Below are 27,519 nucleotides of genomic sequence, written 5' to 3'. Positions count from 1 at the left end.
TTAATATTGACTGTAGACCCACCAAACACAATATTATTTTAAATTAAACATTTTATGTCCTTCATAAATTACAATCACATAGTAGAGTCCGTGCAGAGCCTTTTCTCATTTAATTTCTTTGCATCCTTTATAATTTACATTCATTTTTATTTTTTATACATTTTCTAATACATATATTACCGTGATACACGTCTGATCATAATAACTGTTCGCATTATTATAATGTAAACGACACCTAGTTTTTGGATTGAAGTTAATATGTATTGCAGTATTTAGCTTCTAGCGTATTCTTTTGTTTAGTGTTATTTCACCCAGATTTCTCAAACAATTTTTTTTCACTTCATTGAACTCTATTAGATTTTTTTGTATAAATATTTTTCAAAATTAACCGGCTATACCTGGGAAATAATATGAATATTTTCGAATTTGTAAGTCTTCAGAAAATTTTGTTCTGTTATTTAATTCCTATCTAGATCATTCTATATAGATTTTTTAAACACTGACAAGCCGGTGCCAACACCCTCCTTCAAATTTTTTTCTGTAATGTAACTCTACTGAAATATTTTGTATTGACTTGAAAATTGATAACTTGGTGCCCTATGAATAATCATTCTTTAATGAAATAAATATTTAAAATTGTTTTTCCTGTTTAATATTCTGGGCATTTTAGTTTGAACCTTGTAATGTGTATTCCTACGGTAAATTTTCCAAATTTATTTTTTTGTTTTCTAAAATGCATTTGCCTGCGGGCGCCAACACCCTCCTTCAATTTTTTTTAATGATTTAACCTCTAGCCAAATTTTTTAAACATTGACAATCTGGTACATTTGAAAAATCCTTATCTTTAATGAACTAAATATTTTGAATAGTTTTGTCTGTTTAGTATTCAGGGCATTTTAGTTTGTACTTTGAAATGTATTTTTCTTCTGTAAAATTTTTTTCGAATTTTTTTTTTTGTTTCCTAAAAAGCATTTGCCTGCGGGCGCCAACACCCTCCTTCAATTTTTTTTTTTAGGATTTTAACTCTAGCCAAATTTTTTAAACATTGACAATCTGGTGCCCTTTGAATAATCATTCTTTAATGAAATAAATATTTAAAATTGTTTTTCCTGTTTAAGATTCTGGGCATTTTAGTTTGTACTATGTAATGTGTATTCCTACGGTAAATTTTTCCAAATTTATTTTTTTGTTTTCTAAAATGCATTTGCCTGTGGGCGCCAACACCCTCCTTCAATTTTTTTTTTATGATTTTAACTCTAGCCAAATTTTTTAAACATTGACAATCTGGTACATTTGAAAAATCCTTATCTTTAATGAACTAAATATTTTGAATAGTTTTGTCTGTTTAAGATTCTGGGCATTTTAGTTTGTACTATGTAATGTGTATTCCTACGGTAAATTTTTCCAAATTTATTTTTTTGTTTTCTAAAATGCATTTGCCTGCGGGCGCCAATACCCTCTTTCAATTTTTTTTTTGTAATGTATTTCTAATTGAATATTTTGTATTGACTTGAAAATTGATAACTTGGTGCCCTATGAATAATCATTCTTTAATGAAATAAATATTTTAAATTGTTTTTCCTGTTTAATATTCTGGGCAATTTAGTTTGAACTTTGTAATGTGTATTCCTACGGTAAATTTTTCCAAATTTATTTTTTTGTTTTCTAAAATGCATTTGCCTGCGGGCGCCAACACCCTCCTTCAATTTTTTTTAATGATTTAACCTCTAGCCAAATTTTTTAAACAATGACAATCTGGTACATTTGAAAAATCCTTATCTTTAATGAACTAAATATTTTGAATAGTTTTGTCTGTTTAATATTTAGGGCATTTTAGTTTGTACTTTGAAATGTATTTTTCTTCTGTAAAATTTTTTTCAAATTTTTTTTTTTGTTTCCTAAAATGCATTTGCCTGCGGGTGCCAACACCCTCCTTCAATTTTTTTTTTTAGGATTTTAACTCTAGCCAAATTTTTTAAACATTGACAATCTGGTACATTTGAAAAATCCTTATCTTTAATGAACTAAATATTTTGAATAGTTTTGTCTGTTTAAGATTCTGGGCATTTTAATTTGAACTTTGTAATGTGTATTCCTACGGTAAATTTTTCCAAATTTATTTTTTTGTTTTCTAAAATGCGTTGGCTGCGGGCGCCAATATCCTCTTTCAATTTTTTTTGTAATGTATTTCTAATTGAATATTTTGTATTGACTTGAAAATTGATAACTTGGTGCCCTATGAATAATCATTCTTTAATGAAATAAATATTTTAAATTGTTTTTCCTGTTTAATATTCTGGGCATTTTAGTTTGAACTTTGTAATGTGTATTCCTACGGTAAATTTTTCCAAATTTATTTTTTTGTTTTCTAAAATGCATTTGCCTGCGGGCGCTTACACCCTCCTTCAATTTTTTTTTTATGATTTTAACTCTAGCCAAATTTTTTAAACATTGACAATCTGGTACCCTTTGAATAATCCTTGTTTAATGAACTAAATATTTTAAATAGTTTTTTCTGTTTAATATTCTGGGCATTTTAATTTGAACTTTGTAATGTGTATTCCTACGGTAAATTTTTCCAAATTTATTTTTTTGTTTTCTAAAATGCATTTGCCTGCGGGCGCCAACACCCTCCTTCAATTTTTTTTAATGATTTAACCTCTAGCCAAATTTTTTAAACAATGACAATCTGGTACATTTGAAAAATCCTTATCTTTAATGAACTAAATATTTTGAATAGTTTTGTCTGTTTAATATTTAGGGCATTTTAGTTTGTACTTTGAAATGTATTTTTCTTCTGTAAAATTTTTTTCAAATTTTTTTTTTTGTTTCCTAAAATGCATTTGCCTGCGGGCGCCAACACCCTCCTTCAATTTTTTTTTTTAGGATTTTAACTCTAGCCAAATTTTTTAAACATTGACAATTTGTTACCCTTTGAATAATCCTTATCTTTAATGAACTAAATATTTTGAATAGTTTTGTCTGTTTAATATTCAGGGCATTTTAGTTTGTACTTTGAAATGTATTTTTCTTCTGTAAAATTTTTTTCAAATTTATTTTTTGGTTTCCTAAAATGCATTTGCCTGCGGGCGCCAATACCCTCTTTCAATTTTTTTTTTTGTAATGTATTTCTAATTGAATATTTTGTATTGACTTTAAAATTGATAACTTGGTGCCCTATGAATAATCATTCTTTAATGAACTAAATATTTTAAATAGTTTTTTCTGTTTAAGAATCTGGGCATTTTAGTTTGTACTTTGTAATGTGTCATCATACATACAATCATACAATTAAATTTTTTCCAAATTTTTTTTTGTTTTCTAAAATTCATTCGCCTGCAAGCGCCAACACCCTTCTTCAATTTTTTTTTTTTAGTAATTTAACTCGTTGAATTTTTGTGTATTGACTTAAACATTGATAATCTTGTGCCCTGTGAATATTCTTTCTTTAATGAACTAAATATTTTGAATAGTTTTTTCTGTTTAAGATTCTGGGCATTTTAGTGTGAAATTTGTAATGTGTATTCCTACGGTAAATTTTTTCCAAAATTTTGTTTTGGTTTCCTAAAATGCATTTGCCTGCGGGCGCCAACACCCTCCTTCAATTTTTTTTTTATGATTTAACCTCTAGCCAAATTTTTTAAACATTGACAATCTGGTACCCTTTGAAATGAAACATGTTTAGGTTACTGATCGATGGCTCTTCGGTTACTAACAAACTTATTAAATACACTACCACACTGTGGTATATCAGTGATTTTGTATTTTAGTATAAATATAGGCGGAATAGATACAAATAAATACAAAACTATATCGTAGGTATACATTATATTACATCAAATTATATTTGGGTCAATTTTATCTTTTAATGTTTTTTTTTTTATCCCAGCTCAGATATGCGGTCTACATACATGTCTGTAGACCGCGTCCCGTCGGTAGACCGCATATCCGAGCAGCACCCAAAATTGTATTGAAATGTATAGAAAAATGTCCGTAAACAGTTCATGATGAGAAAATATTTTGAAAATTTTATCAATTTTAGGAATCGTTAAAATAAACATATGGTGTAAATTTCAAATATCTACAGTTATTCGTTAAGTAATTACAACAATATGATAAAATCGCTACATGAGAAATCGAAAAAATATACAATGTTGTAAAAATTTGATTTTTAAACACTCAACAAATTTAATTTGACTTACCGGTAGACATTTTTTTTTTTCAATAAAGGTAGACAAACTTATGGGAACTCTTGTATAGAGCTAATAACTATTTAGTTATACCTGCATGATTAAGAAGTTGTTATTCTTAAACGGTATGGTAATATTATTCTATTATTATTTTTGTTTATTCTTATTAGATATTTAAATAATATTATTATTTTACTGTGTATTAGTCATAGTCAGTCATAGTGTAATTTTAACTACAATGTACCACTGAGACTCTGCCCGTTTCATTCAATTATTTACTATTTGAATAGACATTATTATTATTATTAAATTAATTGATTGTTCATGAAATTCGGCATTATTGTGGTCAATTAAATATTATTAAAATCACTAATGATTATAATCTTAGTTATCAATGAACATGTAATGAATATATGAATTAATATTCGTCACTACCAATGAGGTGATTTTATATATTTTAAGTATTTCATTATTCAACTTAATGTTATAAAAGCAGATATTATTTTAAAAGTAATTTATTTAATATTATTAAATCACCAATGATTATAATCTAAGTTAGCAATGAATAAGTATTGAATACATGTAATAAAATTCGTCACTACTGATGAGGTGATTTAATAAATAATATGTAGTACCTACATTGATCAACTTAATGTAGAAAACCCAATATTGTTAAATAGATATTTATTTAATTATTACTAAAATCACTAATGATTATACCCCATTCCAAACGAAACACCCACTTTTACCTAACAAATACTGTTTTGCCAGTGGTCGCCATGGTGTTTCATAATTAAAATAGAGTATATTATCATTTCTTTTTTTTTTTTTTCTTGGGGCTTTATTATTTAAACGACCCAAAAGTCTTTACAAATAACAATCGTATATGTTTTACATACTAGATATAAATTATATAGGTATACTTTACTCATTGATGGGAGTCACTTTCAATGAAGTGGCTCTTGTCTTAATCTAAAATCTTAAACTAAGTCAAGTTGTATGGTTTCAGATGTTGATTTCCTTGGAGTTATCTAATAATTTTATGGGCAATGAACTGACATAATGAACTAGCCTTATTTTGTGTTTGCGAGCAAACCTTTGGATTTCGTCTGTTATTTTAGACAGCATCATACAACGGTGAGTCTTAGTTATCAATGAATAAATAATGAAAATATCAAAAACTCTTTGTCACTACCGATAAGGTTAGATTTTATATATTGGTTCCTCTGGCTTATTTCAACTACTGCATTTTTTAAATAAAAATGTATATATTTGTATTATATTTTGATGCTCTTAATAATTCAGTGTTAAAAGCACGCAAAAATCTATATAAATTGTGGTACCTTACTAAATTGTATTTATTTTATTTTGTTTTAGGCTCTCAACCAATTCAACCATATCCAATATTTAGGAAGTACTCCCTAAATGTGATTTATTCTTTTCAAAAATAAACTTTCATCAATCTCTACAGTTTATCTCCGGTTCACCTATTTTTCCTTGTGGTTTATTTTTGATAACTATTGCAGATACTACACATAATGTTCCATTCTATAACTGTATTTTCATTTAAATTGGATTGTTGTTCACACCAGTTTATATTTGTCATTTCATGACCAGCCATATATAAATCGCACTGCAGTCGTAAATTATATTTGTAATTTCACTAACCAATTACCATTACGGATAATATTTACCTTTTATTTTAAATTACATTTCCAAATATCTCTTTACTGAAATATGACTTTGCTAAGAGATTGTTTGAACAAATTCGTACACTTTGCAACACTTTGTCAACACTTTGTGGTCTTGAAGATGTCAGACAGTTTCCTTCTCTTATAATAACAAATTTAAAAAAATCATGTTCTCATAAAAAAATATTTGTTAGCTAGGCGCAAGAACTGTAATACTGTATAGTAAATAATATTGCTGACGAGTGACAACTACTATGGACAATAGGTATAATAGGTAACCTAACAAACGACTTTCGACTGACAAAATAAATAGTTAGATCTTATGATAAGATACGTAGATAGTAAATTGTACATTGAAAACAAAATTAAATTTTATACTACAATGATACAAATTATAATGTGGGAATGTAAATTTATAAAAAGATTCACAATTTTATTTAACCAACAGTACCTATATATATCAGGGATGGGCAACTCAAAGTAACTAGCGGGCCACTTTTAAGTACTTTAAAATCTAGCGGGCCGCAGTGCATAGGAGAAAGCAAAAAAAAATAAAAAAGGTCCTTCAAATTTACTAACATTTATTTATTTTTTATCTTTATTTATTTATATTTACAATTATTATTTAATGTGATACTTGAGGATGAGGTTTTTCAATAGACAGTTTAGTAAAATCCACTTCTATTTCTGTAGTTGAAACTCTTAGTAAATGTCCCAAGGTTTCATCTGTTAAACGATATCTTTCCTTCGATTTAATATGTTTCATGTTCGAAAATGTACATTCGCATATGTATGTGGTTCCAAACATAGATAACATTTTTGATGCGAAATCTCTTAGAATTGGATATTTTTCAACTGGTAATGCTTTCCAAAATGACACATCAATCTCTTTTGCAGATGAAAATGGATCTGTTTGTAACTCACATAATTCTAATTGAAGTGAAGGATCTTGCTTTTCAATTTCAACTGACATAGGATTATTAAATAAATTTATTTGAGGACGCATAAGTTCAACTTCTTCAAATTGTCTTTTGAACTATACAATTAATTCATCAATGCGGGTAATGCAATGTTCAAAACTAAATTCGTTATCAAATTCTTGTTTTATAACTTCACAACACGGAAAATGTATTAATTTATTTTCAACAAATACATTTTTAAACAGTTCCAATTTTTTTCTGAATCCATCTAAAAAGCCTATTATTTGAGATAATATTGTTTGTATCGAAAAACGTAATAAAATAAAATACAGATAAGCGCTAAAATTATATGAAGTAATTTGAAAATGTAGCGCGGGTCAGATAAAAAAGGTACGCGGGCCGCGAGTTGCTCATCCCTGATATATTATATAAAAAAAAAAAACAAAATTTAAATTGAACAATTTTATTTATTATTATCTACGAGTAAACGTACCAAATTTTAACAATAAATTCAACACAAAAAGTGAATAATAATGGTTTATCAAACTAATTTTTAATTAATATATTATTTGATTCTTCAATCAAGATGGCGGTGTAGCAGTTCTAACCAGTACAGCTAAAAATAAAATAATAATCATTAATTACTATTAAAATTATTTTGAGTTAAGTATGATACAATTATTATAACAGAATTTTGTTATAATACTTATGAATTTCCAAAACACCCTATTGTGAATTCAGAAAAGAGGGAACTATGGCAATACATAAATAATTAGGAGATAAAAATAACTTTTTGATTGTTCCTTCCATATATTCCCTTCATGCATGAATTTAAAAAAATTAAATTTATATTTGAATTAATTAAATACAATTGTTGATTATAAATAGTATTTATAACCAATGATACTATCTGTTATAGTAAAATCTCATATTTAATAATAAGAATTTTTCAACTTAAAACCTAAAATGATGACTTATTTTTAAGAATAAAACAGTTTGCTTATAACTATTGTATTTGTATTGTATGTGTTCTTATATGAAAATGTGCCATACCTATTATTACATAATATGGGTAATTGTATCCACACTTAAACAGCTAAACGTAAAAGTTTTAATGTTTTACATAAATTGGCTTTTTGGAAATTAAAATTGTTGTATCAACTAAATATAAAGCTATTTTTTTTTTTATGTGTATACAATTAAAAAACTTAAAACTACGGATACAAAATTAAAAAATTTACAAACAAGAACACTCAAGAATTTATATGGAAATGAAATAGAACACCCATCAAATTAGAATGGCACCATATTATATACCATAATCATATCTCAGTATAAAAATGTGCCTTTGACTAAAACCATATTCATTTGATAGTTTATTAAATAGGTAATACACATTAATTTATTAGAACATACCTATTTTATTTAAATAATTTATCTGATTTGTGTATTATACAAAAAAATTGGTCTGATTTGGATGACTGAACATTTATATTGGAATGTAGTTCAAATATTTTAACATATTTTAATACATATAGAGCTATTTATGTAATCTTTAAATATATTATTATATAATAATAATTTATTGTATTAAATGTAAATTGTATTTATTTTAGTAAATTTTGTAACAAAAAATATAAATATATAGTACTAATTGTAATTTTACGACTACAAGATGTTAATTTGATATATTTATAATTTATTCTATATTCTTTGTTAGTTGCTAAGATAAATGCATATACATTCAAGGATAGAAATACCAAAATGTCAAAATAATAAACAATTTTCGGTTTTAAAACAGAAATATTAAACTTTAATAGGTAATTTTAAACATAAAATATTTTTTTTATTTTTTACCCAAACTTACTTATAAGCAATATACAGTTGGAATAAAAATTATAATGAAGTAGAAAGGTGTGTTTGAAATTAAAAATGAAAAACAATTTTTACTTACAATGTGGTCTTGGTATTCTTAGAGCTTCATTATCATTAATCTTAACTTCATAGTTTTGATCTCTGTGTGTATATTCAACAATTAATACTTTATCTTCTCCAATACATGGGTCATAAAATCCAGGTAACTGACACTAAAAAATATTTTATACAAAATTGTATACAAAATGGGTTAGTATCAGTTTTTATTAAATAATGTAGTTTCATAGAATGATATGATTATTTTTTATTTATATAATTATAATATTAAATAATTTGTCGTTGTCATGCAAAATGTGACCAAGTGAACATTTTTGCAATTTTTTTTTAAATTAAAATTTTATACAACAAAATAATATATTATATTATCATATTAAAATTATTTTCCCTTGGTCACTTTTTTCATGTTAGCAATTATGTTGTAATTTTAAAATGCAAAAATGGACTAAGTAAAATAATTAAACAACCATGAAGTACCTAATACAAATTTAAAATTTAAAAACAAAAATTTAAAAATCTTCACTTGGGTCCACCTTTGTATGATGAAGACATATATATATATTATTCTATTTGGCAAGTTAAATACTACATTTACATCAATTAATAATACAAATTACAAGTATTGTATGAAACCAATGACATAATATGTCATATTCATCTGTAAATACATTATTTTTTTAGGCCGTATGCTATCATATACTATATTGGATTTGATATTTCTTGTATATCTGGACATAACCTGATAACCATATGACCTACTACTAAAAAGTAAAATTACTTAACTCGTCATTGGTTGCGTGGGGAGATATTTTCTCAACTTGATATTATTAATTAAGTTACCACTACCAATTGTACTGGTTTATTGCCTTAAACATCATTACAAGGTCTAAAAAAAATTGTACAACAGAAATTTCAATCGTCTATCGATTGTCAGTATCATCCAACATGTTCCATACTTACGTATGAGAGAAAATCTCTACATGCAACAAATAATATTACAATGCTCAATAATTCAATTTTTAATAATGTATATGTAAATGACAAAATACATAATCAAATTAATTTTAAAATTGTATGTAATTACAAATTAGTAATAATTATATAATGAATATTTAATGTGTTTCGGTGATTTAAACACATAAAAACTATTGACAGAAATTCTCAGCATGGGACCAACTAAGTATAAAAATTCACGCAACCAACAAAAGGTTTAAAGTTAAAAGATAAACTGTTATTCTACATTTAAGGCTCTGTCAAACAGAAAGCGTTATTACGTCTCGTTATTCACGCAAGAGAAAGCAACACATCGAGCCATTATAAGCCGCGCGCGTGTTATAAGCCTTTAGTTGTTTTAGTATTGATTTTTGATTGAATTAAAAAATTCATTAAATATATCAATATTGAAGAAAAGTAAACTATCAACAAATGGTAAAATGTTATCAATAGTATATTGAGTTTATGTTAATGTATACAGAATAAAAATAATTTGTTATTTTAATGATCAAACGTTATTTATTAATAAATATTTCAATAATTACTTTTGTAGTGGAGTGGAGTATTAATTGTGAATCTTTAACTAAACACTGTAATGGGACTGTTACATCAATAATATTTGGTTGTAATGTATCGTTATTATCAAATGATTCCCCAGATTGGTTTATTAGTTCAGCATTACCATACTTAGCAAATACAATAATTAATCCACGTTTTTCAGTCTCTTCCCTCACTATTCTTTCCATTGTAGCCATCATCAAATTGATGGCTGACAGTGCTTCTTGACGCAGTTCTGCCATTCTAAAACCATAAATATAATAAATATGAATTTTAAAAACAATATTATCATTTTACATCCAACCTTTTTTTATTAATTTCACGTTGTTTGTTAATTTCTCTATTTTTATAATCCTTCATTATTGGATCCAAAATAACATTTTTTGCTACAAACCAGGAAACAATAGGTACAAAAGTTGCATAAAATATTGGAGGTGTAATTACATCATGACTTAGAAGAATTGGAAAAATATATGTTTGACTAGCTCTTACAAACCTAAGATCAAATTAAATCGAAAAATTTACTTGATAATAGATATAATAAATAATCATTTAAATATTAATAAACTTATAGTTTACTTTATTTTAAGCGTAACTCCATTTATTACATCAATTTGGACAGTAGCTGCGAATGTGTTAAGTTTAGATACTTTTTTTTCTACACCATATTCAAGTTTTGAATTCAAGACACCAGCTCTAAAAATATAAGAAAAAAAATCAATATACATTGTAAATTGTATTAATTTGATGTATATTTATACCTTGCATAAATTCTTAGTAACAAGTCTTGTTTGATAAATTTCCATGTATATAACATACTTATAGCCGGAGCAAGACCAATTTCTAGCTTACACATACAGTAACTTCTTTCAGTATTATGCTCTACTTCAGTTGATAAACTTGTATGTTTAATTGATGTTAAACGACCGCCAAGAGATATATAACCAGTAGTTCGGGCTCCTAAACTTGTGCCTAACAATACTCGGCCAACAGGTTTTAACATGCCACTTGATAAATCATTTAAACTTCCTTCAACTGTTCCAAATATTGTTTTTGTTATCATTCTAAAGTCAATATTATAGTATAATAAGCAGCATCAGAATAATTATAAATAAAATATAGTTACTTGAAAATTTTAGCACCCACATGTAGGCCATTCCCAGCAGTAACATCATACTTAACCCATCCATTGGTACTCAAAAGTCTCTTATAGCTACTAGATACTAAAGTTATTTAAAATAAGTAATTTTTCAGATCTGTTTATATATATATATATATATATATATATATATACACCAGATTGTATTAAATATATATATATTTGATTGTATACCTGAACCTGAACGCGATGATAAATTTCCACTAAGCACAATTGTGTCACGTAAAGTAATTGGTGCTTCAGTAGACATTGACATAGTCATTGACGATACCTCAATGGTAGGTATATAAAGATAACTATCGTCTCTAAATTAATAAACTAGTTAGTCAATACATTTATTTGGAGAGTAAGCAAGACATTACTCATTATCAAAATCTAAGTATTGGTTGGGTTCAAAGATATCAGTAGCATCAATTTTAGCTGTAAATACACCTCTAGCATTTGTTCGAAGTCGTAACATTCTTTCTTCTCGATCCCTGACAGAGAATTAAGTTGATAATGTTATGTTCATTGTTATATTTATCTTTATGTTTTCTACCTTGCTAACGCCTCGTATTCTTCTCGAATTTCTTGTGGGGTTTTTGTTCGATGGACAATTTCCCATCCTTCAGTTTTCAAGCCTTTTACCCCGACACAGTCATAGATTGCCCTTTGATGTGGGTCTTTCAAAACTAAAAAAATTCACATTTAAAAAACAAAATAAAACAAAAAACCATCACAATGGTGATATACCTTCATAAGCCTTTTGAGTTTTATTGAATAATACTTCAGCCTGTTTTTTTTTGTTTTCCTCCACATGTTTATCAGGATGATAGATCTTACTCAATCGTCGATAAGCATACGTAATCTCTTCTGGCGTTGCCTAGAATATTCAGTATTACAATCATCGTGAAAATTTTAGTAAAAAGCTGCAAGATATATATGTATTTATCATTGACTAACAGACTTGGGCAGGTTCAATACTGAGTAATAGTCTTCTTCTAGAAAATCGTTTTCCGAATTGGAATCCATGATAGTCACGATTAAAGACTGTTATATAAACAACACTAACGTTGTCCAATAATATCAACAATCATATTTTTGAAGCGATGTTAGATCCATTTGCGTAATAGTTTACTTAAGAAACAATTAAACAAAACAATCATGAAAAATAATAATTAACTCAAAAACTGTATTATTACTTATTAGTTATTATGTAAATTTTTTTTTTAAATGATAACAGTTTTCCAATTGCTTCTATTCGGTCTTGTCGTGCTTAAGGTTATCATGGAACAATAAAAATACTAATTTAAGTGGAAAATATCTATAGCTCCACGAAACATTTATTCCAACGGTCTCTTGTTCTAAAAAAGTTTGGAACAAATAACTTTTAAAGCGATTAAAGTTTTAAGGAAAAAGTGGTTGAAATAAATTTTTTTTGGAACAAATAATTATTGGAAGATGGTTTAATAGAAAGTAGGTCTTTGATTGAAATATATATAATTTTAGTGGAACAATGCGATTATGCGATGTTGGAAACTATTATAGATTACCTGCAGACACCACTTTTCGGCCGTTTTTTTTTGGACTTGAATTTTTTTTTGAAAATAATTATAGTGAAATCAGAATTTGAGGCTCGGACTTAGTTTTGAAGTTCTAGGCTTCTAGCTAATCAAATTGTAACTTTATATACTTACTGCCGGCGTGGTCACTCGATCGCTAAAATCTATGAACGAAATATGTTTTTGTTAATAAGTTACCATCATGACAACGAAAATCGGTAAACCTTACAAAAATCGGTCAGAAACAAAAAACGTATATTATGTTAAAATTAAAAAAAACCCTAAAGTTTATGGCGTAGAGAAAATACTAATATAAACAATCGATTAAAATTTCAAGTATCTTCAGTTAATGGTTATTCGATTTTAATTTAACCAAAAAACAAAATCAATTTTATTGATAACTGATTTTGTGTAAAAGTTCCGGTAATTTTGTTTTGCCAAATGAATGGTTTTTCTCGACGCTTTTGAAAACTCCTGGGAATTTATTTTACATTTTTACTTCAATATAAAGTACCTATCCAAGGAATTGGACTCCATGGAATTTTGTTTGTGGCTGTTTACACGAATAGTAGTCTGATAGACTGAAAGAAGTTTTATAAAACAGTTCTATCTTAAGTTCTTAACCAAAGACAGGGAATTTCCTTCAATTAAAAGCCAACAAATGCTTAAATTAAATAAAAATATGGTATTTTGTGAATAAACTTACCTACATATTATCTTTGAATCAATTGATTTATGTCTCACACCTATAGATATGTATAATGTAAAACAGTGGCGTACGCAGGATTTTTCAATGGGAGGGGGAGTGGGCTTGAAAATTAGTTACAATTTTATTTTTATTTTGTCCAGTCTAATAATTTCAGACGTTTATTTGAAATATTTTAAAATGTTTGTAACTTTTCAACTTTTCTGATAGAAAAAATGCTTCGATACCCGATGTATGTTTTTGGAAGCAAATTTATCTAGTTGGTACTTTTAGAAGGTTGAAATTGAAAATGCTCAGTGCTTTCTAAAATAATTGGAGAAAAAAAATTAAAATTTATGGAAATTGTTTGGTAACCAGCTGGGTTATACCGTCCTCACTTGGATTGTATTTGATTAATTAAAATTTTTTTTTCTATAAATGTCAATAAAAAATTATTTATTCGGTATATTATAATAATACGGGTAATGGCCCGTTAGCCTCCTCCCCCCTGCGGACGCCACTGATGTATAATGTATTGATGTATATACTTATTACTTTGTACAATGATTCTTTTTTAAATGTACATGTTGCAGTATGAACGATATATTATATTAAGTTATATTATACTTACTGACCACCATTAATTTGGTTCTTCCCTTTGCTTTTTTCTCTTTCCAATTTTGTGACCAACTGGCAACTATGTTCAAAATTAAAAATAATAATTTATTTAATACTTTAATTTTTTTTTATATATTTATTAATTTGTATTATTGTATACTTTTTTTCCTTGGGTCATTTTTCCAGTAGATTTTTTTCTTTGGATTTTTTTCCCACATTCCAATTATACATATACCTACATCATAATTTAGGCCACGCCATATAGGTAGTGAAAACTAATAATATATAATAATTAATAGATATAAACATTCATCACTTAAGATGACTATGTATTTTCGATATTTTTTAAATTTTATATTATAAACAACACTTATGAGCAACCTTGTGGCTTGTATTGAATTTTCCAACTTTTTGACCAAGCGAATAAAAAAATATCGATATAGGTATAAAGTAGAAAAAGCTATACATAAAATCAGTGGTCAGGCCGCTACTAGTTTTTTGTAGCACGGTAACGCTACAGCTACTCCCCCCAAAAAGTAGCTCGCTATCACTACTTTTTTTTAAATATAGCGCGCTGCTTCTAACGCTATTGTCTAAATGTAGCGCGCTACTTTTTCGCTACATTTTTAAAAATGTTCTTATTGAAAACTAGTGTTATGTTGTTTGTACTGATTTGACATTTGGCCACTGGACAGGACACAGGACAAAAACTTCACTATAAAAAACATAGTACAATAGTACAGTAATCATTATCATAATATAAATAAACAAATATAATCATAATTCATAATTGATATTTTAATAATCACCAATTAGATTGTAGGTAACGACAAAATAATGATAATTTTCTCTACTCTAACCGGAAATGTTTAGCGCGCTATAGTATTTCGCTATCTAAGGCATAATGTAGCGACGCTACGTCAATCGCTACAAATAAAGTAGCGTGCTACTTCCGGCCACTGCATAAAATCAAAAATGTCATAATATTATGTATCAACAAGTAGTAGGTATCTACTATTATTTTTTTTCCAGTTACCTTATATTTATATCTGATAATTGATATCAAATTGATATTGCATAAAAAATCCATAGACCTTATACTAGTCCTTAGTATAAGGTCTATGAAAAATTCCCGTTTTCCCTTAATTTTTTGTTTCTTTTTCTCAATAATATATTTTACCTCTCAAAAGTACCAACTCCCCCTGCTCACTGCTCAGAATCTAATATTATATTATATAAGATTTATAACTTATATCTTAGTCCGTGGAGTAAATATTACTCTATGAACCAATCACGTACTAACATTTTGGATATTATAAATTATAAACAAATTTTAACAAATGGACTTTGGAACAACGGTTCTGTGGAACAAATGTTTGTGACCCGCGGTGACATACCTATTCGCTAATCAGAGAGCGGCGCAATCACAGATAATAAAATTCCGGATATGAAATTCTACTGTATATATATAATTCTTAGGACGCAATCGTCTGGCGGCGCGGCGCCGTGGCGGAGACCTTGAGATGCAGTTCCTTCCGCAGTTCCGCTGCGGTTTGTTATCAATGTTATCTCGTTTCGAAACTTTGTGAAGTTATTTTGCCAGTCAATAGTCAATACCACTACCACTATAACTACTTACAATGCCGTAATAACAATATACGTATTATTTATTATTGTCAAGTGATTTTTATAATAATTTTCGTCGTGAGCTCGTAACAGTTTTTTTTTCTCTTTTCGCACACCTCGTTTGAATAGCGTTCGTTTTATTTATTATTGTAATAATAATACTCTACGGCACCGTTCGGACAATTGTCACTAAACACACGGTGCCGCAGGTACTTTGTTTTTCGCGTCTTGCAATAATTTCCTACTTAATTATGCGTACCTATTATGCGAGACGATTGTTCCGTCGTTGTTGTTATGATGGTCATCTCCAATGAAGGACACACGCGCATTAGTATTCCAAATGTGTAGGAAATCGTTTCTGGTTCACGCATTATTCCGATCAATTTGACAAAGCCACCAAAACACCTTCTGTTGGCTATGAGATTATGTAAGTACCTACTACCCATGATAAACATTTTATAAGAAATAAAACGAATACTGTCCCAGAAAGTAATTTCTAGTTCCAGGAAGTGTTGTTATGATTTATTTTTAAATTTATTTTTGCAGTACATAAAGTAAAAAGTTGAATTTTTGCACATTGTGCTTCTGCAGTAATTATTCACAATGTCCAGAAGGTTAGACATACTTTTTCACTTATTCATTATTATTTATTTATTTTTTTGTTCTATTATTACTTTTGATAAACATTTTTATCAGATGGTTCCACTCTCATTTAAATGGCATGGAAACTCAACGAATACTTTTAGATGAAGGCGTTGAAGGATCATTTTTGGTTCGGAAATCATATAGCAGGAAAGGACAATTTGTCTTATCTGTTAGGTAAATTCAAATATAAAGTAATTTTATTTTTGTTACATTTTTGATTTAATTTTTTGTCTTAGGCATGGCAATAAGGTTAACCATATAAAAATTCATAATGATGGTGAACTTTTTGATCTCAATGGTGGTGAAAAATTTAATACCCTAACAAATCTCGTTGAACATTATATGACACATCCAAGGGTATTAAAAGAACAAGGTGGCATACCACTACCTCTATTAATACCAATTGGTTCACCCGAGCCAACCAATGAAAGATGGTTTCATGGTCAAATGTCAAGAAAAGAAGCAGAGTATTTGATTTTAGAAAAAGGACGTCCTGGCAGCTATTTAGTACGAGAATCACAATCTGATCCTGGAAATTATGTATTAACTGTTAATATTGATGATAAAGTGGCTGAAATTAAAATTAGATTTAATGTAAGTATTAAAATGTAATAATTTGTATGTAAAATACTTTAAAATTGTACATCATTAATAAAGTAAATTATATTGGTTATATTAATAATTATTTATATTTAGCACAAAAACTAACTGAAAAATTAAAATAATATTTAATTTACTAACTGTTGTTTTAGTCACTTTAAAAAAATTATTAATTATTATATACTGATATACCTATAAAATGTTTAGGGAGAAAAGTATGATATAGGTGGTGGAGAAGAATTCTTGTCACTAAATGATTTGATGAAATACTACAGCTTCAATCCGATGGTTGATCATAATGGATCTGTAATGCATTTGATGAATCCAGTTAATGTAACAAGAATAAGTATTGCTGGAATCGTTGATCGTGTATTTAAACTGGAGGTGAGTTATATTATGATTGTGCTTTCATCTCATGAGCATTGTACTCATTTTACTTAGGAGGCAACCTATTAATTTCTTTTATTTCAAATATTATTTTGTTTGAATACAGATAAGTTTTCATATTTTGAAATTTTTAGTATTAAATATGTTTCTTTTAGAATATTTATATATTTGTTAAAATATTAATATTATTATTATTAAAATAATTTTGTAACCAATAAGTAAGAAGAATTGTTTTTTTATCATATACAATGATTTATCATTGAATTCAAATTTAACACACCCATTACTGTGACCTACTCAATGTAGGGTTGCTATAATATGTCATGGTTTGGCCGATACTGTATCAGTTTTGAATAAAGTGTTTCGGGATGCTCAGTTGTCCCAGAATAAGTTAATAATTTATCTTTTACTAAACATTTCTAGTAGAAAAACAATACCTATTGTTTTTATATATTACAATAAAATAATCAAGTTTTTTTTTCTATTGGTCCAATATAAATCTAAGTCAGCAATAAATTTGCTTTTGGTTGACATTTACTGATCAACTAAAGTATTTGAACGTGCTATAAGAATATGTAGATAATACAGATAATTTTCCCTTTCCTTAAGTCATAAATAAAACTATAAATACGGTAATTATGATAAAACTACAATTCCAGCTCAATAATAATAGTTATTTTGTCAGTCCTCCATTAACTACTGGTTTTATAATTTCTAGCAATAATAATATATAGTCAAAATAAAATATACACAGACATAACCATACAGGTATGTTAAATTTTCATGGAAATTACGTTAAAAATAAAAAAAAAGGACTAAATAGGAAAACAGTAAATAAATTTTACTTTATTGGAATCAGAACGTTTCAAAATATATTTATGTATAAGAATTATCTTTTTATCACACTTTCTTAAAAAGTAGCATTTGTTACAAAATTTGAGCCTTACTAATTTATAATTTTGTCGGTTACTTATTCCAATTTGTAACTTTGAGTAAGTTTTTACCTTATAAATGCATGTTGTTGAGTGCTTACAGTAGTGTGGTATTCCAGTTTAAAAAAAATTATGATTTTAAAACTGCTGGTTGAGGAGATATTTCTGATGAAATTTATTATACATCCTGATTTAAGTAAAATAAAATATAGTGACCCTAACTCAATGATTAGATATTTAATACACATACTGTACAGGAGTCGGGTACCTACTTGAAGACTTTTTAATAATAATAAATAATAAATATTTGTTAATCTTATGTTATAGCATCAGAAATATCAACATTATGCTTTTGGTGGGTTTTGGGAAGAATTTGATGTGTTACAACAATGGGAAACAAAACGAGAATCAACAAAAGATGTTGGTTTTTTAATTGAAAATAAATCCAAGAATCGATATCGCAACATTTTACCATGTATGTTTGTGTTTTTAATAACTACCTAATAATAAGTTATAATAATGATTTGATTACTTTTATTTGTAACTGTTTTAGATGACCATTCTAGAATTATATTAAAATGTTGTGATAAAAGTTTACCAGGTGCAGACTATATCAATGCAAACATGATCAAAGTAATTATTTTACCTTTTTTCAAATAAATTAAAAATAACAATACATTGATAATTTTTAAGCTTGAACCATTTATTTTGGCTGAAAAATATGAAACACGTAATTACATTGTCACTCAAGGTTGTCTACGTAATACAGTTGATGACTTTTGGAAAATGATATGGCAAGAAGATTCCCGTATAATTGTTATGATTACAAAATTATTTGAAAAGTCTAAAGTATGCTCCATAAATATTGTTTAAATATTTATGAACTATAAAAAACAATTTTTAACTTTTAGGAGAAATGTATGAAGTATTGGCCAGATCTAGGTCAGTCATGTGAGTACAGCAAAATCACTGTTGAAAATCTCGGAGAGTATGCTCACCAACAAGATATGGTTGTAAGAATGTTTAATATTAGTCTTTCAAATTACAGACATAGAAGAGTACTTCAATACCATTATACGGTAATGAATATTACATGTTGTTTATACTTTGAATAGATGCTGATGACCTACTACTAATAATATGTAATTTAAATTTTGTGCGGTAGAGGCTTTTATAAGTTATTTTACAATAAGAGGTTAACTTTTTTGTTCTAAAAGAATATAGCTCATCTTATAGATTAGTGATTCTCAACTTGTTTGTATGAACCATGTCGATTGCTAATTGATTTAGGGTCCCCAACAAGTCATTTTACCATTTGTTTATATGTAAGAAAAATACTCCAAGAAAAAATTTAATACCTTATTTGGCGGTTGTCACTGTTATCTTTGTAACATTGTTACTTAAATTATTAATTTTCAAAAATCAACAACTTTTGTTAGGGATGGCCGGATCATGGAGTTCCTTCTGATGCGGGGTCGCTTCTTGACTTACAGTTTGTAGTTAATGCTCGCCAGTTCGAAATAGAAGCTCACTCAGATGTTACACACCCTCTAACCGTACATTGTAGTGCTGGAATTGGGAGAACTGGTACATTTGTTGTTCTTGACATTCTTATTGGTCTAATAAACCGAAAAGGTATGTGTTAAGATATATAAATAACATGTAAAATGTATTATGATTATTTATTTATGTTAGGTCTTGATTGTGAGTTGGATATCCAACGCACCACTCATCTGGTAAGATCATTTCGTCCAGGACTTGTACAATCTGAAGCACAATATCAGTTCATATATACAGCTATAAATCACTATGTACAGTCAGTATGTTCAAGAATATCAGCTGAAAAGGTTAGTAATTAATAAATAACTTTTTCTATTGTTGAACAGAAAGATGAGTTTTTCATTTTTTTTCTTTATTATATTTAGAAAATTGAGATGTTTGGTCGTGAATACTTGAACATAAAGTATACAGATGAACTTGCAACAGTTGTAGGTGAAGAAAATGTGCCAACCTTAAACCCTTGTACAGCTCAAAGGGTCTTAAAAAATGCTATTTCATGCAATACCTATCCTACTACCGATTCGCCTTTAGTTTCTCCTACTCTAGACAAATCAAATGTTGTTGAACTCCTTGGTTATGACCCTGGAAAACCGAATGATCCATCACAGGCCATAGTGACTAATGCAGATTCATGTCCTAATTCACCTACTTCTAACGTGTAAGTATATTTAAATTTATTTTATATTAGTTATTTTATTCCCACATCTGACACAGTTAGATATCTAGGACTTAACTTGGATAAGCGCCTCACTTGGAATAGCCATATCCGTATTAAGAGACTTCCCTTTAACGCCCTAAAATTTCAAAACATTGCCCTTAGGAAAATTAACTAATGCTCCACCCTTTGTTTCTAATTACACTTTACATGATGACCTGAAGAAAAAAAACCTAAAGTATATATAATATATAGTTAGATTCATACAACACCCAGTCAAGTGCCACTAGTGGTGGCTTCTTATCAAGTACCCATGTATTATAGCCTTTATCAAATATGCTTATTGTAATATTGTGCATCAACTGTACAGTTTGTATATATTATTGAGTAAAATAAAAATATATTAGTTATTAAAATACATTACATCCATTTTGGTGCTAAAATTTAACTTTTTACTCAATAGAAAAATAGTATAGAATTCTTTAATATTAAACTATTAACTATTTAAGAAATTTGATTGCCCAAGTATAAGGATTTAGAATATAATTGTGTATAGTAATAATTCAACTTAAATCAAATATTAATTTAGCTTTATTTTTAAAAGCTAGAACATTTGTGAAGATATTAAGTTTTTATCATTAATATATATATATTTTTTTTTTTAAAACAAATTTAAAAAAAAAAGTGTAGTTTTCATTATATATAATCAAAAAACATTGTTAAAGTTATTCATTATTATACAATTAAATTGTTTTTCGCCATAAATTTTTATTACATTTCTTATTGAATTTCATAAGGGTACGTACATTTGTAAAATACTTAATTCTACTATGTATTATAGTTTTACATGAATTTGTACACAAGCGATAACTGGCGAGCTATTTCCCTATTATTTTTTAATATTAATGTTATGATATGTTCTAAACTTTTAAGTATTTACATTTTGATTTATATTTTAATAGCAAGGTTTTTGTTTCTGTTATAGATTTGAATTACATTCCTACGAAAATATTACATCACCTTTACCATCTAGTGAATGCGATATTGGACCTCCGCCAATGGAAGCTCCTCCACCACCCCCAGAGTCACTTTTCTATGATATTAATGAGATAATATAATTATAACTTTACTCCTGTCTAAATTTTTTGACAATTATTTTAAATTTCATTACATTTTCATCAACCATTGTATCTCATATTTTTAATTTAATAATACATTCATTTTTAAATAACACACCATTTTTAAATGTTAATTTGACTATGAATATTGATATCTAATTAACAAAAATATAGTTTACTAAACATTCCTGGTTTCGGGCCAACTTAGATAAATAACCGCTAAATATTGACTGTTAAATTTGATATAATTAAAGTTTGGCTACCATAGTTACATGCCAATTCAGTTTGTTAAATTAATTAATTTATTGTTACTCATATTCTTGTATTATTTATTTTTATTGTTAATAAATATAGAAACATTATTGTAAAATGTTATTACTTATATCATTATTAAGTTTTTAAATAATAAATGAATATAATTTCAATTTTTATTAATTTTACTTTGTTTATTATTTTTATGTTTAAAAATAAATGATTATTTTTTTTTAATTGGATAAAATATTTTATATTATATGCCAACAAAATAGAGATGAGAATATTGTAAGAATTGTATACATTCATGTTCATGCAATCGCTGTCAGAACTCATTTCTATTCTACAGTTAAATATATACAATTTACTTATCAATTTATACTTTAAACATGCTGTGAAATTGTGGTGGGTTGACTACTATTAACACGACAACAACTAGTACTCAAAACTTTCGGTCGTAGCTGAAACTATTTGGATACTTCAAACAGTTTATTGAATTAAATAAAATATTTACCAATACAACTTATAGAATTAACCAATATATTTATATTTATCAGTCGGTAATAAAAAAATAAACATATATATTACATCAACCAGGAGATATAGATTCTATCATAGAATACATACAAATTTCCTTAAAAGCAAAGTATTAATAAATACTTCTAAAATACATTATTTTTTAACAAACATTTAAAGTTGTGATTGATTACATCATAAAAATATAATATTAAAATACCCTGTATACATTATTAATTGTGAACAAATGTTATATTTGAGAATTAGTATGAATATGTATTAATAAATATTCCCATATTATTTTGGAGTTAATTGCAACCTATGTTTACCATTAAATTTAAAACAACAACAAATATTAAATTAATTATAACACCATTTTGTTACCCCCCTCCCCTCAATGGTTGATTTTATTTTATTGTGATTGAAGTTATAACGATTCTTCAGCTACTGATGTAGAGTTATCTAAAACATTTAATATAAATAATAATTAAAACATTTAAACCATTTATTTAAAAAGGACTTATTAAATAAGAAACACAGACTATGGGAGATTGTACCCACATGTGTAGTTTTCGTCTCAGTGCCGCCACTGCTTCGTCTTACTAACTCATAACTTACTAAAATTTTAGTTCAGAAGTTTCAATTTTAGATTTAATATTATAGTGACCTATTACCAAACTACTGTGTTGTACATGTGGGTGTGATATCCTCTTGAATTAAGGGGATTCAATACCGAGATTTTCTGTCTTTGTCTAACACATGTGTGACATAGGATTTTAGACGTGTTCTTTGCCAAACGTACCGATTGATATAGTAAAGCGATAAGAATTATGAAAACAAATTTGAATTTGTCATCAAGTCTACTTGAGATCGACCTCACATTTTTGATTTTTTAATTTTAACTTCTCTAAAAATTGTAATATGAAAATTTTTTAATTACTCTTTTTTAATATAACATTTTTAGGAACTTAGGGGGATAATATGAAAAATATTGAGTCGTCTTAACAAAAAATTAAAATTGAATTGTTTTTAGAATTATTATCGCATCGGATCAATTAGTACGTTTGGCAAAGAACACATCTAAAATCCATGTCACGCGTATGTTAGATAAAGACAGAAAATCAATGTATCGAATCCTCTAAACTATTGTCTTCTTAACATTGATTTACCTTTTAATTCTACTTGGTCTTCAGTTTTAGAATTTAAATTATGTGATGATGATGGTGGATCCACCACTTCTTCAATCGTGGGACCCGAATCATCTGAAACAGTAAAATATATTAAATGTTTTAAGAAAACAAAACTGAGCATATTATTTTAAGTCTTACTAATTATTAAATGGTCATGTTTATGCTCAGAATGTTCACTCTCGTTTGTGTCTGAATCACTTTTTGATATTTCATCAGTTATTTCTTCTATAGATTCAGTAGATGTAACACAGCCGTTTTGCGTTAATGCATTGTTGTCATAACTTATTGCCAACTGAGGTCTAGGCTTAAGAGATGGATTCCATTGAGAACAATATGCACATCTGTATGCTAAAATCAAACATTATTTTCTTATAACAATTTGACTTCAACTACTAAATAATAAGTATACACAATACATTTGAATTTATATTATAAAAAGTAAAATTAGATAGAACCAAACACAATTTATGTATACAATGATAATACAGTGAAATCTGCATTTAACAATCTGTCACCGTACTATTAAAAGTGTCCGTTATAGACAGAATGTAGTATTTTTTAATCAAATTCACATATGTATCTATTTTATGGAAATATTGTATTTTTTATACAAAGCCCAATGTAAATATTAATACTTCTTACATATAGGAAAACACATGTATAATTATAAATATATGGGATTGATGTTAGCAATTAAATGTTTGTAACACAATCAATATGTCTGTTTCAATAATTTAAGACAACACCTACAGCCATTGATGAGTATAATTTATAAAGATTATTATTCATACCTAAGAAGTCAAATTCTTCTTTACGAGCCATTCCATTATGAGAACCACATGTTCTACAAATTAATGCATATCGATTTTGAGGTCCATCACCAAGAACTTTATCGGCTAAACGATCAAATATTGTACGATCTCTTGAGAGTATTGGCCTTGGAAGAGCTAACCCTGAGTAAAATGGTTTTAATTTAATAGTATAAAAAATATGTAAGAGTACAATTAAATAATGCTCACTTGGTTTAAGTGCTGATGACATTATTGATGGGTCATCACCCTTATGCGATGTCCTAACCAATGGTCTACCAGAAGAAGCATAGGGTGGCCTATTGCTTGTAGACGGAAGTGCTCTTTGATTAATCTAAATCAAAAATACTATCTAACATAATGAATAAGAATAAAATGAAATTTAGATTTACTTACAAAGTTTTGAGAGGTCATGGATTGAAGTTGATGAGGAGCATATTTTTCTAAAATTTCTTTTGCTACTTTAAATGTTTCTTTTTCCATTACCTCATCAAGTAGTTTTTTCTTTACAGATTTTAATTCTATTAATTTCTTTTTATATGTTACTATTTTTCGATTATAATACCAAACATCAAATTTATAATAGTAAAGAGCTCTGAAATAATAACTGATATTAGAACCTAACACATATTTAAATTATTTAAATTAAAGCTTACATGATTGGATATGCTGCAAAAACAGCCATGATATAGTTATTTTTGAACAGTTCATAAGGAATTATACCAAAATAATAAAGTATACAAATAAATCCATACATGAGAGCTGAATGGAACACTATTTTATAATAATTTATCGGTGAAGTATTTGAAGTCATGTTTTCGATGTACATAATTTCCTAAAACAATATTTTAACAGTATAAATATTTAATAAACAGACTGATGCTTATTTATAGTATTAGATTGCACTTAAACATACATCTTCTAATGATTCCAAAACTGCTTTTGTATCTTTTTTTTTCTATAAAAAAAAATCATTTATCAAACATTAATATAACGCTATAAACCTAATAATAAGAATAACATTTTAATTTTATAGTTAAAATCAACAAAATTTAGTTTTGTTTTTGTTATTTTATAGAACATTCAAAAATATTTTAAACTTTTGTATATTTTTTTTTTTTAATTAGTACAGTAAAACAGGTAGTTAATACAATCAGTCATATTCAAAACAATTTCAATAGTTCATATTTAATCATTTATTTTTATTCATAAACAAGAAGTATAAATCATTTTTTTAAATAATTAATAGGTACCAAGTCAATGGAATTATATAATGTTTTTGATTTTCATATTCACAATCTAGTTATCATTAAATTGGTAACAAATCATCATAATTAATTAACTGATTTACTAGACCAAAGTATATTTTTCAACTACAATTTATGAGTTGCCAATGGGAAAAAAATTGTAGAAAAAACTAACAATTATCAACCGAATTTAATTGAAGAAAAAAGAAACACCTGTGGCAAAAAATTAAATATTTAACTTTGTATTTATACTTTACCATGCACATATGAAATTATTAGTTATTATTATTATTATTTTTTTATTGCAATGCCTACATATATATTACTATTAAGTTGGTTCATAACAGAGTATTGTAAAATATGTGTTTTATAATATTATTACAGTTAAATATTTTCAAGACTTACTTTAAATCGCGCGAGTATGCTACCCATCATTGGCGCTCAAGTATTACACCAAAAGCACCTTCTTGACATTGAACGTAAGACTTTTATCAGTTTTCTATGCTAAGGCCTGTGAGAACTGAGCACATCCAGGCACTACGACAGTCGTCAGTCTGTTGCTATAAATATAGTCATGTCGCAACCGCCAACCGTAATATGTCTTAAAAATTGACTAAAAAGCCAAACGACCAACAGCAGCAAAGCGCGATGAACAAATAGACTGTGGACAACGAAAAAACTTAAGAGTAGGTGGTAATGAATATTGAATAATGAGTAATGACGTTTGTACTCGTATACGTTTATCGTCGATTTGGAACCAAAAAGCAAAAATATGAAACCGTAAAATGATAAGGGCAACATATAACCACAGATTTAACGAATCACGAATCACGATTAAAGATAGTATGGTTGCCCAATGAAATAACGAATATAGAGAAGTGTCTACCGAAATGAATCTCCATAATCAGTATTAAACAGCCGGAGATTTCCGCACTAGCGCTCATTTGTTGTAGTGAATATAAATGCAGTCACGACAAATAAATGGGTATGTCAGCGACTCCAAACTCGTGAAACGCATCGCAGTCTGTGAAGCATTTATTTAGTGGAACTGTGGAAGAGGGGCTAGGGAAATGCACCTTATTACTAGCAGAGTTAACGTGTAAGAAAAATGTATTACTGCTGAAATTAATACCCAAGGGTTAGGGCAAAGGTTAACTGTAACTTATAAGGAGTATAATATCACTTCGGTAATTCACTGCAGGTGAATATATCATATTTCCTAGATGTATTTTACCACCGGTAAATTTTCACTAGGGATATTTAACCCATCGGAGATATTTACCTCCAGTAAAATTACTCTAGTGAATATTTACCCCCCCCCACCGGGCCACCAGGTAAAAATTCACTAATGGATAAATAGAAATTTTCAATTTTATTTTTTTTTTTTCATTCTAAAAATATCAAAAAATGTAATGTAAGGACATAACTACATAAGGTTGTAGGTTCCTCGGAAGTTGTTATTATAGCAATTAAAAAAAATTAAAGAAAAATGGCCACAACTTTAGACTCAGTCTATTTTATTAATTTAAAATTTTAAACAGTCATTTTTATCATAGTAAATAATTTAAGAATATGAAAATGTTATTTTTGTCTGGCCCACGAACTCTTTTTTATTTGTGAATTGTGAATGTGTCCCGGGAAAAAGGTTGCCGACCACTGATCTAACCTAACGCCGCTAACGGCATTGACCGATAT

The 27,519-nt window shown here is 27.5% G+C and overlaps 4 protein-coding genes across 5 annotated transcripts; 1 reads left to right on the top strand and 3 right to left on the bottom strand.

Annotated features, from left to right (window-relative positions):
• Positions 1–6,506: 6,506 nt before the first annotated feature.
• Positions 6,507–6,854, bottom strand: LOC132950702 (general transcription factor II-I repeat domain-containing protein 2-like). Its single transcript, XM_061022241.1, has one exon. It carries the CDS (start codon positions 6,852–6,854, stop codon positions 6,507–6,509), a length of 348 nt encoding a protein of 115 aa, XP_060878224.1.
• A 394-nt stretch (positions 6,855–7,248) lies between these two features.
• LOC132950840 (dnaJ homolog subfamily C member 11) lies at positions 7,249–12,646 on the bottom strand. Its single transcript, XM_061022430.1, has 12 exons — positions 12,386–12,646; positions 12,176–12,305; positions 11,982–12,114; positions 11,806–11,919; positions 11,618–11,748; positions 11,411–11,507; positions 11,046–11,348; positions 10,864–10,980; positions 10,589–10,780; positions 10,272–10,527; positions 8,756–8,888; positions 7,249–7,417 (listed from the first exon to the last, which is right to left on the bottom strand). Exons 1-12 carry the CDS (start codon positions 12,452–12,454, stop codon positions 7,383–7,385), a joined length of 1,710 nt encoding a protein of 569 aa, XP_060878413.1. The 5' UTR covers positions 12,455–12,646; the 3' UTR covers positions 7,249–7,382.
• Positions 12,647–15,839: 3,193 nt separating this feature from the next.
• On the top strand, positions 15,840–22,245 carry LOC132950519 (tyrosine-protein phosphatase non-receptor type 11-like). Of its 2 annotated transcripts, XM_061022018.1 has the most exons (13): positions 15,840–16,340; positions 16,460–16,527; positions 16,610–16,732; positions 16,795–17,152; positions 17,366–17,542; positions 18,805–18,952; positions 19,031–19,110; positions 19,171–19,326; positions 19,389–19,556; positions 19,917–20,112; positions 20,173–20,324; positions 20,403–20,695; positions 21,678–22,245. In XM_061022018.1, the coding sequence occupies exons 2-13, from the start codon at positions 16,517–16,519 to the stop codon at positions 21,808–21,810; spliced, it is 1,995 nt and encodes a 664-aa protein (XP_060878001.1). In that variant the 5' UTR covers positions 15,840–16,340; positions 16,460–16,516; the 3' UTR covers positions 21,811–22,245. The 2 variants fall into 2 exon arrangements, with proteins under 2 accessions (XP_060878001.1, XP_060878002.1); XM_061022019.1 differs by lacking the exon at positions 16,460–16,527.
• Positions 22,246–22,721: 476 nt separating this feature from the next.
• LOC132950520 (endoplasmic reticulum junction formation protein lunapark) lies at positions 22,722–26,617 on the bottom strand. Its single transcript, XM_061022020.1, has 9 exons — positions 26,230–26,617; positions 25,494–25,535; positions 25,234–25,412; positions 24,974–25,172; positions 24,788–24,911; positions 24,560–24,721; positions 23,907–24,116; positions 23,748–23,840; positions 22,722–23,040 (listed from the first exon to the last, which is right to left on the bottom strand). The coding sequence occupies exons 1-9, from the start codon at positions 26,257–26,259 to the stop codon at positions 23,006–23,008; spliced, it is 1,074 nt and encodes a 357-aa protein (XP_060878003.1). The 5' UTR covers positions 26,260–26,617; the 3' UTR covers positions 22,722–23,005.
• Positions 26,618–27,519: the final 902 nt, after the last annotated feature.

The sequence above is a fragment of the Metopolophium dirhodum genome, chromosome 8, assembly GCF_019925205.1.
Source record: "Metopolophium dirhodum isolate CAU chromosome 8, ASM1992520v1, whole genome shotgun sequence".
NCBI classification, from domain to species: Eukaryota; Metazoa; Arthropoda; class Insecta; order Hemiptera; family Aphididae; genus Metopolophium; species Metopolophium dirhodum.
The sequence above is the reverse complement of the archived record's forward strand: the minus strand, read 5'-3'. Positions and strand labels throughout refer to the sequence as shown.

What these genes read in the sequence shown, in the direction of transcription:
- LOC132950702 (XM_061022241.1), bottom strand. Translation starts at nt 6,854, where the DNA reads ATGTCAGTTGAAATTGAAAAGCAAGATCCTTCACTTCAATTAGAATTA.
- LOC132950840 (XM_061022430.1), bottom strand. Translation starts at nt 12,454, where the DNA reads ATGGATTCCAATTCGGAAAACGATTTTCTAGAAGAAGACTATTACTCA. An exon ending in ATCATCGCGTTCAGGTTCAG is followed by an intron (nt 11,508 to 11,617) that starts GTATACAATCAA and finishes AAATAACTTTAG; the next exon opens with TATCTAGTAGCTATAAGAGA. An exon ending in TACTCCACTCCACTACAAAA is followed by an intron (nt 8,889 to 10,271) that starts GTAATTATTGAA and finishes AATATTTTTTAG; the next exon opens with TGTCAGTTACCTGGATTTTA.
- LOC132950519 (XM_061022018.1), top strand. An exon ending in CAATTTGTCTTATCTGTTAG is followed by an intron (nt 16,733 to 16,794) that starts GTAAATTCAAAT and finishes TTTTTGTCTTAG; the next exon opens with GCATGGCAATAAGGTTAACC. An exon ending in CAAGAATATCAGCTGAAAAG is followed by an intron (nt 20,325 to 20,402) that starts GTTAGTAATTAA and finishes TATTATATTTAG; the next exon opens with AAAATTGAGATGTTTGGTCG.
- LOC132950520 (XM_061022020.1), bottom strand. Translation starts at nt 26,259, where the DNA reads ATGATGGGTAGCATACTCGCGCGATTTAAA. An exon ending in TTTTGGAATCATTAGAAGAT is followed by an intron (nt 25,413 to 25,493) that starts GTATGTTTAAGT and finishes ATATTGTTTTAG; the next exon opens with GAAATTATGTACATCGAAAA. An exon ending in AGAAGAATTTGACTTCTTAG is followed by an intron (nt 24,117 to 24,559) that starts GTATGAATAATA and finishes GTTTGATTTTAG; the next exon opens with CATACAGATGTGCATATTGT.